Source organism: Alternaria viburni (genome assembly GCF_023758015.1).
Source record: "Alternaria viburni strain BMP 2772 chromosome Unknown scaffold_4, whole genome shotgun sequence".
NCBI classification, from domain to species: Eukaryota; Fungi; Ascomycota; class Dothideomycetes; order Pleosporales; family Pleosporaceae; genus Alternaria; species Alternaria viburni.
This window is the reverse complement of record NW_026055773.1, coordinates 287962-300931: the sequence shown is the minus strand read 5'-3', so window position 1 is coordinate 300931 and position 12970 is coordinate 287962. Positions and strand designations below refer to the sequence as shown.

General features: G+C 55.8%; 4 protein-coding genes across 4 annotated transcripts; 1 reads left to right on the top strand and 3 right to left on the bottom strand.

Moving 5' to 3' along the window:
* Positions 1 to 903: 903 nt before the first annotated feature.
* On the bottom strand, positions 904 to 3579 carry J4E79_002349 (uncharacterized protein; the record flags this gene model as incomplete). Its single annotated transcript, XM_049351249.1, has 2 exons — positions 904 to 1157; positions 1437 to 3579. 2 exons carry the CDS (start codon positions 3577 to 3579, stop codon positions 904 to 906), a joined length of 2397 nt encoding a protein of 798 aa, XP_049213887.1.
* A 422-nt stretch (positions 3580 to 4001) lies between these two features.
* Positions 4002 to 4253, top strand: J4E79_002348 (uncharacterized protein; the record flags this gene model as incomplete). The annotated part of the gene is made up of 1 exon (XM_049351248.1): positions 4002 to 4253. The coding sequence occupies one exon, from the start codon at positions 4002 to 4004 to the stop codon at positions 4251 to 4253; it is 252 nt and encodes an 83-aa protein (XP_049213886.1).
* A 94-nt stretch (positions 4254 to 4347) lies between these two features.
* J4E79_002347 (uncharacterized protein) lies at positions 4348 to 7805 on the bottom strand (the record flags this gene model as incomplete). The annotated part of the gene is made up of 4 exons (XM_049351247.1): positions 4348 to 4972; positions 5057 to 5165; positions 5229 to 7676; positions 7724 to 7805. The coding sequence occupies 4 exons, from the start codon at positions 7803 to 7805 to the stop codon at positions 4348 to 4350; spliced, it is 3264 nt and encodes a 1087-aa protein (XP_049213885.1).
* A 1685-nt stretch (positions 7806 to 9490) lies between these two features.
* J4E79_002346 (uncharacterized protein) lies at positions 9491 to 11791 on the bottom strand (the record flags this gene model as incomplete). Its single annotated transcript, XM_049351246.1, has 1 exon — positions 9491 to 11791. The coding sequence occupies one exon, from the start codon at positions 11789 to 11791 to the stop codon at positions 9491 to 9493; it is 2301 nt and encodes a 766-aa protein (XP_049213884.1).
* Between the last annotated feature and the right edge of the window lie 1179 nt (positions 11792 to 12970).

The following is a 12970-nucleotide window of genomic DNA, read 5'->3' as shown; positions in this document are numbered from 1 at the left end:
ACAAGCCCCCATCTAGGCCTACACCGTCCTAGCAACAGACCAAACCCTCGGTCTAACCCTAACCTCGCTTCCCTGCGAAACCCACCAGCTCGACGTTTCCTCGCTTTTATCAATCCAGTCTTTCGCGCAGTGCATCGACGCAGACACAACCATAGACCTCGTCCTCCACGTCGCTGGTGTTATGGAAAGACCTGAGGACGATGCGCTCCGCACGGTTGATTTGGATGGACTGCAGAGAACGTTTGCGGTGAATACTTTTGGCCCGCTTTTGTTGACGCAAGCGCTGTTGCCCAATATCCTCAGGGCGTCTTCCCCAAAGATCGCAGTGGTGTCGAGTCGTGTGGGTAGCATGAAGGATAACTCGTCCGGAGGCCAGTATGCGTATCGCGCGAGTAAAGCGGGGGTCAATAGTTTGTTTAAGAGTTTGAGTGTGGATTTGAGAGATGAGGGTGTGGTGGTGTTGGTGCTGCATCCGGGGATTGTGAAGACGGATCTAGATCCGCGACATAAGGAGGGAGCAGATGTGCCCGGGGCGGTGGAACCGGAAGAGGCGGCGAGGGGGCTGTGGGATGTGTTGGGTAAGAAGGGGATGGAGAGTACGGGGAAGTTTTTCCATAGGAGTGGGGAGGAGTTGCCTTGGTAGAGAGGGGTTGGTATGGGGAGTGAGGATGGTGGATTTGCTTGTTTGCATATCTTCGAGCTTCGTCAGACACATATGTCGTACACGTCTTTGAACAACGACCAATAACCTAGGACCCAGACAGGACAAGACGAAGAAAGACACCAAACGCCGGCGCGGTCTACACACGCAATCCACCGACGTATCTTTCAAACAGAAGAAAGAACAAAACACAAAACGTACACATACAACACCACCTATCCAATCCTCCCAATCCTCTGCCCCTACGCACCCACCCCAGCCACGCTCACACCCCCTCCGCCCACATTCCCCATCCCAACACCCATCCCCAACCCCGTCCTCGTCCCTCCCCTCGGCCCCACAAACCCCTGTCTCTGCCTCCCCGTCCTCCCCCTCCCCAACCAATTATACTTCAACTCCTTATTCAGGCGCCCGATTTTCTCCTGCGCATCATCGCTAGACTGTAGAGAGACGAGTACGGACACGCATTGCAGCATGCGGCCGACTGTTTCGGTGACTTTGGTGCTGTCCATGGGGGTTTGGCGGAGGGAGGAGGGGGCGTTGGAGTTTGAAGCGAAGTTGCTGTGGGATGTTGGGGGTGGGTGGAGGTGGGATATTGTTGGGTGGAGTGCATGCTGGGCGTTTGAGGAGGAGGTAGGGTGGTGGAGTGATTGGGGGTGGTAATGTGGCGGCGGGTGGGAGGATGGGTTTGAGGAGAAGGAGCCAGCGGAAGTATTCGATGTTGCGCGTGAGCGTGTGCTGTTTGCGAATGTCGAACTCGTCATACTCGTCGTACTCTCCAGATAGCCCGCACTCGACGTACTCGTCGAATTCAGACTCCCCATCTCCCCCCCTCCACTCTGTCTCTCCCCCGCGCCCCCAAACCCACTCCCCGCCGTCCCCGGCCTATGATCCGGAATCGGACTCGGACTCTCCAACCCCGCATTAAGATTCTCCAGACTAAGCCGCGAGAAAATCGCCATAAGCGCTTCATACCTCGGCAGAATAACAATATCCCTAAACATGAGCAGCGTAATCCTCCTAACCTCCAGCTCCCCAAGTATAGGTATATTCCGATGTTCCGGACTCTTGGTATTCATCTCGTCAGGCAACATGACGCCCCAGAACTCGCCTGCCTGGGCACTCGTCATGATGCCGCTGCCTCTGAACTCGAGGTCGAGGGGGAGGAAGACGGCTTGCAGGAAGGGGAGGATGGTGGTGAAGACTACGAGCCACATTTCTACCAGGTGCGGGATGAGGCGGTCGTCGGGGACGTGGCGGAGGGTTTGGTCGAGAGAGCCGAAGCCGGTTTGGAGGAGTTCGTTTAGGTCTTCGATGAGGATTATGGGGGACCGTTTGTGGATGCAGCGTTTTATGTGCACGGTTACTAGGGCGTTGAAATCTTCGACGGGGGGACGGGGGTCTTCTCCTTCGAATATTAGAAGCACTCGTGCTTTTAAGAGTGGCCAGGCGTCATCGGGAGAGAGGCCGTTGATGCCGAAGGAGCTGCCCAGGTGAAGCATCTCTGTTGTGTGAGAGATAGTTTGGCTGGGCGTGCTCATGTTGGGGGTTGTGGTTATGCTGCTGGCTAGGGACGGCCATTCTGATCGCTCGGTGCTAAACGACTGATTCCGCTCTCGGTATGGGGGTTCAAGTTGCGCGTCTAGGAATGCGGCGGCCTTCTCTTCCTTCTTCGCTCGTCGTAGATGGCGTCCACCGTGCCGGAGATCCAGACCGGTTACTGAATTTGCAAAACTACTTGAATGCCCTGGCGATGAAGGTGCAGCAAAGGAATACAGCGGCTCTGGTGCGCTGGGATTTGTAGGCTTGGAATTACTGCTGGCAGACGACAATGGCAGTGCGAAGCCATCCTGGTCTTTCAACTTGTTCTTCTGTCGTGACAAGAAGTGGTGTTTATGCTTCTCCTCTTTCCTCTCGGGTAGAGAATCATTCCGTGGAGGTACTAGCGTGGATGTCGACGCGTTGGCAGAAGAGTACAAGGAAGCATTACTGCTATTTGTCACCGAATCAACCAAGCTCGTCGTCGACCCCGCCATCATCATGCGATTCAGCGCCTGCGAGCTATGAATGCCAATGCCGATCTTGCCCGGCGACGGTAGGGCCTGGTGTTTGCCATCCAACCTATTGTCCACCTTGATGTTCTTCGGCTTGGACGAGAACAGCTTCCCGCCTATCCTGCTCTTCCCCTCCTTTGGCTTCTGCAGCTGCGGTGGCTCGGGCGTCGAAACCAACTTAGGCGACGCGTGTGGTTGTTGTGTCCCTTCAATGCCAGGCGAGTTGAGCGGACTCCGTGGAAACGCCGCGTTCGCAGCGCTCGTGGCGGCCATCCTGCCTCCCCCGACACCATTCGAGTACGTAATGCCATTCGTCCTAAACGTGACCTGCGCCGGCACAGGCGGCGGACTCATGGGCTGGCCCCGTCCTGCAGGCGCAGCTTCGTTCGGAGCGGGTATCGTGGTGGAGCGCTTGCGATTGTGCTGGGGGTTCGAGGCATATGCGGCCTGGGCGGCGATCTGCGAGGCGGTAAGATGGGTCTGCGAGGCCATGGTATTGTCGCGGTCCCGTATAGAGCCCTCCTTCATGGAACTCAGACTGGGCTCGAAGTAGCCCTGGGAGCGCTGGCGGGGGCGGTGTCCTAGATGCGCGCCAATGTGACTCTGGCTCTGTGTTGCATCGCGCACAATGCCGGGCCGCGAGTAGTTCTGCGCTGGGGCGCCGCGCGAGTCTGCTGATGTCGGCGACTTTGCGGACGAGGGCGAGAGTATCGAGGCGGGCAGGGGAGAGCGGCGCTGTTGTTGTTGTTGTTGCTGCTGCAGCGTGGCGTGGGAGCCGTCCGAGTCGGAGTCGTCGAGCGAGGGGCGGTGAATCGAGGGCGTGTGGATGGATGGCGTCTGGGGAGGGGGTGAAGAGGGCGCCATCGTGGGCCGTCGCACTGCAGGTCCTCTCGTATTACCGCGTGGGTTGCTTTTGCGACAGTGTGGCTGTTTGCAGGGACAGGGTGTAGAGGCGGTGGCTGTACGTCTGGCCTGCACACACGGGACGGATGGAAAGTGAATACGGGGAGGAGGGAAGCAGAAATTCGTGTCTAGTCGTATTCCCTCATGGCCTGCATGGAGAGAGTAGCAGATACAGCGTTATCCAAGCTCAGGTGGAGGTGTCACTGCCACTGTTACATGCGCCGTTGATGGATCGACGTCGCGTGGCCGTGCTGTCTCCACCCCGAGCCGCTTGACCCCGCCTATCTTCGATTAACTAACTCCTTCACTCCAACACTCCCATACACCAATTACATATCCATCCCTACTCCGAAAATATCATCCGCTGGAACTCACCACCCAACATGCCCTCCCTAACAGCGACCTACACATCCCCGACCTCGGACCCCCAAACCTTCACCTCCGAACTCCCCGCACTCGCCTCACCACCCACAACCACCGATCGCGTCGCATACCTCGACACCCTCTCCTCGTCCCTCAAGACCCTCCAGGCAGACGTAAACGCATTCCTAACGCAAAAAATGGCCGACGACAAAGCCGCCGACGACGCAAAAGACGAGGAGACATATGGCGAGGAAGTCGTTGATGAAGACTGAGAGTCTCTTGCATGAAGAAGGCGCATTCTGAACGGATATACATTTTAACGACAACCTCTTCTGGGCTATACTATACCACACGACAAGACCAAACCTACCGCCACCCCGCACCCCCCGTCCTCCTCCCCGCACTCCCTCCAAACCCACCACCAGCACCAGCACCAACACCAACACCCCCCCTCGCACACCCACTATGCACAACCCCATTATCCGGAAACACCCTAATCGCACTCCCCCCAAACCTCTTATGACAAACACTACAATGCCTCTCCTCATCAATCACCACCCTCCTGTTCAACCCGCCCGGCACCAACCTGCCATACGCATCCCTCTTCTCCTCGCCCCCCAACAACACCGCCCTCTCCACACCCACCTTCTCCACGCCCCTCAACCTCGCTGTGATCCTCTCTTCATTGAGCAAGGAATTAGCGTTGCGGATGCGGCCAAAGAAATAAGATTCTAGGTCCTTGACGGGGAGAGAAGGGGGGATGAGATCGAGGGTCGTGGCGGCGGGGAGGCGGGCGCCGTGTTTTGAGAGGAGGGATAGGGCCGGGGGCCAGTTTGGGGGGTGGGGGGGTGGGGGTTGGAGGTAGAGGGAGAGGAGGACGTGGTAGATTGAGAGGTCGGTGTCTTCGATTGTGCCGCGGGTTGTGAGGGGGGAGTGGGGGCGTGAGGAGGAGGTAGAGGTGGGGAGTGCGGTGTAGACTTGGTTGCAGTATCTGTGGTGGGTGGGTTAGTGAGATGTTGCGAGATAGTAGTGGATGGTAGTGGAGTGGATGGGAAGGAATGAAGGAAGGACGTACTCCTCAGCTTTCTGGTAATCCTTCAACTGAAACACGTAAATCGCCAGTGCCTGCTTGTGACTCCCCATTTTACTCAGCACAATAGCTCTCGCTTCGTAGTAATCCGGATCTGTACCTCTCGTTAGCAGAATCCCCTCAATCTCCCACCCCCTCATCTCAAGATCAAACATACCATTCGCAGGAAGCTGCTGAAACACCCTATACCGATTATACTGCGCATTCCCCTTTTTCAAAAACCCCTCCAACCTCTCCTTCCAATCCCTCTTCTCCTCCTCACTCTCAAACTTGCCCTGCCCCTCCCCTCCTTCCCCCTTATCTCCTTTTTTCAACCTCTCCAACAGCAAATCCACAAGGCGCTGGTGGAAATCCACATTCAGCTCATTCAGCTCCTCGATAATGTGTTCGAGATACCGAACCGCCAGTTTCAAATCAATGTTTTGCAGAAACTCCAAAACGCGGTCGCGAGGCAGGGTTTCGGCGTTTTCGGTATCAGCGAGGAAGATTTCCATGCCGAGGGCGGGGTCGGTGCGGAGGGGCCATTCTGCGTATTCGAGGATGAGGTCGATGAGTTCGGGGGGCAGGGCTTGTAGGTATCCAACGGTCCTTTGCGGTCCTTGCAGTGCAGGTGAGACTTCTTCGTCGGCTTCGTTCTTGCCGAATTTTTCGAGGAGTTCTAGGGCCTGGCGGTGTAGTTTCTTGCCGTGGAGGAAGTCGATTAGATCGGCGTAGCGACCTGTTTCGTAGAGCTTCTCTTGCACGACGTCTGGTTCGCAGAAGTTGGGGAGGCGGAACAGGGAGCCGGCTACGCTGGGGTTGGCGATCATGTACGCGCGGAAGAGGGTTGTGTCGACGAGTTGGGCGACTTCGAGCAGTTTTGCTTTCCAATCGACGGGAGGTTGGAGGGAGGATTCTTCGATGAAGATGTGGAAGGGTGGCTTTTCGGCTTCGAGTTGGCTGCCGCTAGGTGTGGGGAGGGGTTCTTTGAGGTTACCGTCCGTGTCGATGTAGCGCTTTATCTGGACGCGACATTGCGTGAGGAAAGACTGCAGAGCACGAACGGAGTCTTTGAACTCTTTCTCTGCGGCCGCTTTGTCGGGATGGGAGGGGTCGGTTGGCCTCTTCTTTACGCTTGCTGGTTCCATGGTATCGTCTTTGGCAGAGTTGGTGCGAATAGATGCAGCGTCTGAATCGACCTTCTTATGTCCTCCGACTCCAAACCGGCCCATCATCGACCGCCCGATCGTGGCTACAGGAGCTGGTGTGCTTTCTTCTTGTTCTTTCGTTGGTTTCTCTCCATTCGGTTCTTCCTCATCCGCCACGCTTCCATCACCCTTGACGCTCTCTTCTGGTGCTAAGTTACCAGCGATAGACCTGGGGTACATCGCGATGACGCGCTCAGGCGGGGCCTTTGCATCGACAAACAGCTCCATGGCCTCACGGTACTTCCGCTGGTCGAACAAGGCCTGCGCCTTCAGTATCTGTATCTCCCGCACCCTCTCCTCCTTGTCAAGAAGCAGGGTATCTTCCAGCATGTTGAGGAGACTGAGCGACTCGTCGTAACGCCCATGAGCGACCAGCTCATCAATCTGTGTCTCGTAGCTCTGTGCCCCCATGCGCCATATCGATCGATCGCTCGCGACAAGGAAACCCTTTCCGGCATGGGCTAAGCTGATGTTCGGCTGCGGTACGTGAAGGAAGCTGACGTTGGGTAGTGCGATTGTCTGTAGTAGGCTTAGGGTATCCGGATTCCTGACTTCCAGACTACCCTTCGAAGGTGGTAGCAGCGTGAGCATGTATGGGTACGAATATGCGATGGTCTCGGGGGCGGAGTGCCAGGGTACTTGTCGCTTCTCGAGGGCGTTCCCATCTGTATCGATGAACAGGCTGTTGACGTCTTTCGCCAACAGCATCTCGCCCTCTCCAAGTCGTGTCGCGAGCGGCTTCGGCACCCAACTACCCATGCCCATGTATCCCATGCCTGACGACGAAACAGCGCCGAAGCGTGCTCCGCCCTGACTCCCGTTCTCAGCCAACGCGCCTGGCTTGATGATGTCCTGCACCTCCTGCGTCTCGATGTTGACCATTACGAAGCCGGGATCCATGCCAGCGACTATCTTGGTGCCTGTCGCCCATGTCAGGCTCTTGACGGACGCAATGAGCGAGATCTCCACCGCGTCGCCCGTCAGCTCCATGTCCTGCCATGTCCACAGTATGATCTTCCGCTTCACGGCGACAGCCAGGTGGCTCACGATGGACGGAATGCCAGTCGAGGGGTCCTTGACGATGTTGCTTGCCGCAGCGAACGTGGTCGCACCCCGTGTCTTCTCGAGCTTCTCCTGCAACTGGTACGTCTGAATGTCGTGGATCGAGACATAGTTGTCCGACAGCGAGACCAGGATATTCGCTTCCTTGATAATCGCAAGCTGTTGTATCGGGCGTCGCGAGAACTTCTCCTCTTCGCGTAGGAGGTCGGCGGGTCTGGCTTTTGGCGTGGCAGGTGCGTCGCTTTCACCGTTCGGGTCGCCGTTCTGCTTGCGGTCGGGGTCTACATCCTCAATCTGATCGTTTACGCGGTAGATGCGCAGAGCACCCGTGTTCAAGCCTACGAGCACGCGGTCGCCTGGTTGTGTTAGTAGGCTGGGGAGATGCTGCAGGCGGGCGCTGTACCATATGCGAGGATGGACTCGATCTTTGACTTGTCGCGCTGCTTGAGCTCGACGATGGGTCGGGCGGTGAATGCAGAGAGCATTGTGGCTATTGTATCGACTGCGACTTCATTTGGCCATGGTTATGCCGCTATGCGACGGTGCTGCAAGCTTCATGGGTGCCTGGGATGCGCCTGGAGCTCGGCGGTCATCGTCATTGCCGCGGAGCTTTGGCCAGGGTCCAGCCAGCCACGTGCAGCCACATCACTCTCGGACACTTGACTGCTTCAACCAACAGTTTCCAGCCATCACTACGAAAGTTGATATCGAGATCAGATGCTTTGCATTGATAATCTATCTAATCTACCTAAGATGCTCGCCCGGTTAATAGGCATCTGAGCGAGTTACAGAATGAGAGTGGGTGATGCTGGTTGAGCGAGTGGGAAAACAACTTCAAACATGACTGTGCAGTAACAGGATAAGGGAGGATATTTGAAATTTCTACCGTTGGCCCGTCATGCGGCGGGACCATCTCTCCCTCATTTTTCACACCCACAGACACACCACTCGAGTGGGGGCTCTTTCGGGCTATCCAGCAACCAACCACCAACATCCCAGAAAAACGCCTGCAATAACAGGTCCCGGGCGCAAGCGCCTCCAGGATCAACTCAAGCGGCGGTTCTAAAGGAAGAACACAGCAGAAACCAACCCTTCATCCAGAGGGACGAGGATGCTTCCACCCGTACAAACAAACACAAAAATGTCGGCTTTCAACGTCAACATGTCTTCCCTATCTCTCCCAACGCGGCCCTCTCAGAAAGCACTGGAAGAAAGGAAAACAGGAGGAAAGCACAACGCTTGTTACCAATCAGCACATCAACCCCTCCTCTTGACCCCCAAACACGCAGCCACAAGCAACGGGTGCAAAGCATACAAAGCCAGAAGTGGGCTGGTGAGCCAAAACAGGAGTCGGAGGGGCGTGGCGAATGAGCGAGTCATATCCACATATTGCCGGTTCGTGTCCAGCAAACACAGCACTACCCCCGTTGCAGCCTCGAACCACAATCATCATGCACACCAAGAGGTCGCCTGTGCAGCGCGCCAAGCGGGCAAGCCACGGCGAGGCGGGGTGCGGCGGCGATGCAGCGTCGAGGTGTGGGAATGAAGGGCAAGGGAAACGGGGATGTAGGAGGGCTGGACAGAGGATCGGGCGTAAGGGACCTCGGGAACAGACATACTCAAGGAGATATACACAAAACCTCATCATTTGATGGAAGGACATCTGCAGACAAACACACAAAACATCTCAGGTAGCAAGGAGAGTAATGGAAAGTTACAAAAGTAGTTTGTCTGCAGAGCTTCGCTGTCAAACTTTTGGCGATGAGGGGATATCAATCCAACACGCACTCGCAAGAGAGAGCAGTAACACAAGACAAATAAACACAAAGAGAATTACATCGTGGTTTGGGGTATATTGAGAAAAAGGCCAAAATGTAAGAATCGAAACACCGGCACATGCACAGCGGAGAAGCAAGCTTCATCAACGCGGTATGCATGTGCCCGAACCCCTTCCCCAGAGAGCGTGTTATCGCATCATCGTGAAAGGAAGGGGAAAAGAAAACTTCAAACGCAAGGTTCGGTCTGAGCAATTACGGCTCATCGCAGGTCGGTCAGGTTCGTAGGCTTGTCTAGTAGTAAGACCAGTCGTTGGCCGGTTGACGCAGAAGGCAAGCCGAAAGGTCAGGTGGTTGCCGACTGGCTTACAAGTGTTTTCGACAAAATACGGATCTTAGATGAACGGGTTCTGCTGCTGTTTTTCCTGCGGATAGGGCGACTGAGTGTATTGATGGGGGTCGGAGAACGGACCGGAACGGTCGTCGGCAGGTGAGGGATCAGCGAGCTGACCATGGCTGCTTGTGCGTAGATGCCCTGGGCGTGCGGAGTCGGTCACCGCGCGTAACCCAACTCGGCCGACCTTCTCTGTTGCTGGCTCGATGTTGTCGCCAGATTCGAATGTAGAAAAAGGTCGGGGTGCAAGCGTGTAAGGCGCTGCTTTATTCACGTTGTAGTCGTTGGGCACGTATTGCGGCGGCGCGGTGGTGGGGTAATCGGCGCTGGGCTTGGGCTCGCGGTCGAAAGCGGGATCGACGACATAGGGATTACGTCCGAGTTCTGGATCGTCACGGCGGAAGAGATGGGTCGAAGCGTAGACAAGGCCGCCGAGGGCAATGAAGAGCCAAATGAGGATCAGGGCGGTAGAGATGAGCGCTTCGGTTTGAATGCCGCTCATCAGCTTGTCAATAACGCGTTCGACAGCTTCGGTGATCTCGTCCTTTGCTTTGCCGTTGGGATCAGCGAGCAGTTGGTTGGCAGAGTCTGAGTCGCTTTGCTCAGCAAGGGCTCCAATAGATAGCGTGTCGTTTGCAACGCCGGGGAAGTTAACGTGGGCGTGCTCTTGGACCCAAGTGAGGCCACTTTGGAAGCTGGCGATCTTCAGGCCGATCAGGCAGTTGAGAACTTCCTTGATCGGGTCGTAAAGTACAGTGCCACCGAACGTGTCGTTGAGCGTGGTGCTCATCTGATCCACAAACGAGTTGAGGGTGTCGTTGACTGCCGTCGTACTGGTGTTTACCCAGCCGAAAATGTCGTCGTTGATCGTGTTGTCCAAGTCAGCGACGGCGCCGTTAACGCCGTTAGACCATGCCATGGACGCGTTGTTCATCGATTCAACTACTTTTCCAGCAAAGTCAGCGACTTGATCCGTGAGCTCTGGGGTCTTGTCTTCGATGGCCTTGAGCAAGAGGTATTGACAGAAGCATGCAAAGAGACCAGCGATCCCCAGAGAAATCAAGAACATCATGGGAATGGAGGTGGCGTAGGCCCAGGCCCAGCGCATGACAGCTTGTCGACGAGCTGAGCCAAAGCGCCTACCGAACCACAGGCCGATGCCAGAAGATGTTGGCCGGGACGCGAGATAGACGACGTCCATACCATCGTGGCCCTCGGCGAAGAGAGCAGCACGTTCTTGCATCTTCCGGTAACGGCGCATTTCCATCCACGCCATCGGGACGCAAACAAGGATGGCGGCGACGATGAGCACACCGAGCGCGATCTTCCGTGCGTTGTAGGCCAGCTCGATCAGATCATCGAAGAACTCGTTGATCGAGTTGCCGTCGGAGCAGAAAGATAGTGCTTCCTTCTGTGGCACGGGAAGAACTGTACGGTCGAACTCGAAAGTGTCCATGCCGCGGATCAACTTCTTGACCTCTTCGAAAGGCAGGCGAATGATACCATCCGTAAAATTTTGCACCTGTTCGAAGTTCGGGATGGAGTTGTTAAGCTTCTGGAGACCCTCTGCCATATCAGGAGGCATCTCCAGTGATTTGAGCTTCTTGATCTGGTCGTCCAGGTTGATTTCTGGCTTGTTGAATCCCGGGAGGTTGAAGTTGATCTTGTCCATGATGGAGTTGATGCCGTCGGAAACGGACTTGACGGCGTCGCCAATGTCTTCGGTGACAGACTCGATGGTTTCGTCGAGCTGTTTGTTGATAGCTTCGCCGATTTCCACAGCGGCGTGAAGGCTGCCGCTGACAGCGAGGGTGATTAGGCAGAGGTAGGTACTTGTCATCATGTGAATGACGAAGAGGATGATCTCTTCGACACCAGTGACGCTCATTTCGAGCATTTGCATGAGGCCACTGATTGCCTTCTCAACCCCAGAAGCTGTCATTTCGTTGACGCCCTTGGCCATGTAGTGGGGCATGGAGGCCATGGAGCTGCCGATGTTCTCGACTTGGGTGCAAGCACTGAGGGCTTCCCGACGGGCGGAAACGAGGCTTGCATCGGTGCTTGCGATGGCGATGAGTAGTCGCACAAGGACTAGGAGCAGTAGGATCGTCCAGCGATTGATCCATATCTGTGAGAGCCTAGCTCGAAGGCCGAGGTATGGTTTGAAGTTTGGTGTCTGGTTTATTGTAGGTCGTGGTGCATCTTGCGATGGGTAGTAGTCTCGCATCTCATGACTATCGCCAGCGGACATAGATGGAGGCACAGGTGGAAAGAGTTGCTGTTGGTTCGCGGAGGAAGCCATGGCGAAGATGTATGACTGTGAAACGTGGTCTGTTGGGCGTATTAGACTCTGAGGTTCGGATCGATGATAAGCAGTAAACAAGTGCGGTCGTGGGAGTAGGCCAGCTAGGTCATGAATGTCTTCCAGAGACAAGGAAGCGACGTAGGAAAAAGTATTAGGCGAAGTATTGCAATGTGAAGACAATAGACAACAATAGGAAAACCCAACGCTCCGTACAATGCAATAGGAAAAGGTGGTAGTGAAGCAGCCAGGTGAAGGAGCCTGGAGTGGGGAAGACCGCTGTGAATATCTACTTCACAGCGACTAGGGTAAAATGACTGGAATCGACGTACCGCGAGAGAGAGCGAGGACCAGTAGCAGGCCTCTCCACTCGGTACCAATGATACCTCGAGAAGAGGCCTGCACGACCAGAGAGTTTCAGCAGGGCATACACGATCGTGAGGCTCAAGTTAGAACAGGCAAATCTAGGAAAGATGGTGGCCGGAATACGCGCCCGCAGAAGTGGAGCAAGCCACTCCCGACCAGTCAGGCCGATTTTTGGGAGAGGGCTCAAAACAAGACGCTAGAACAGATCGAACTGCCAGCGTCTGTTATTTTGGGCCGGTTTGTCCTCGAGTGGTTGTCGCAAGTCGAGCCGGGTGTCCTTTGTTCCACGGCTTGCGCTCGTTGGCATGCGATATTCCCGCAGACGGTGGAGGAAGGCAGGTGCACGACCTCGTGACATCTGGGGTCGTCGCAGGATGGGGTTGTCGAGCGCAAGGGAACACGACCTCTGCACGTCGGTCGCTGGCAGAGGAGGTGCTCAAGGCGCGGAGAGATGCGCGACGCCGCCATTATGTAGCAACACGTCGCCGCACGGCTGTCCGAACGCCTGTGGCGCCGTCATGCCTTGATTTCGCGTTTCTGCAGCTAGCGAAGACGTCATACCCAGTCTGGTCTTCTGCAGCTGTCAAGAGCCAACTTCACACCCAGAAATTCCATCAACAGCATCGCCAGATGTTGCGCATTCTGTGAGTTCCAAAATAGAACGAGTGTCCAAGTCACGCGCCGTCATGCTTGACCGTGAAGATGCCGTAGCCAGAAATCTGATCAATACGCCAAGTTGCATGCGTGGCTGCGGCGTAGCGCTGGTGTGGAGCCATGCGCCGGTCGCTCCTTCACGATTGCCTCTGTCCAATC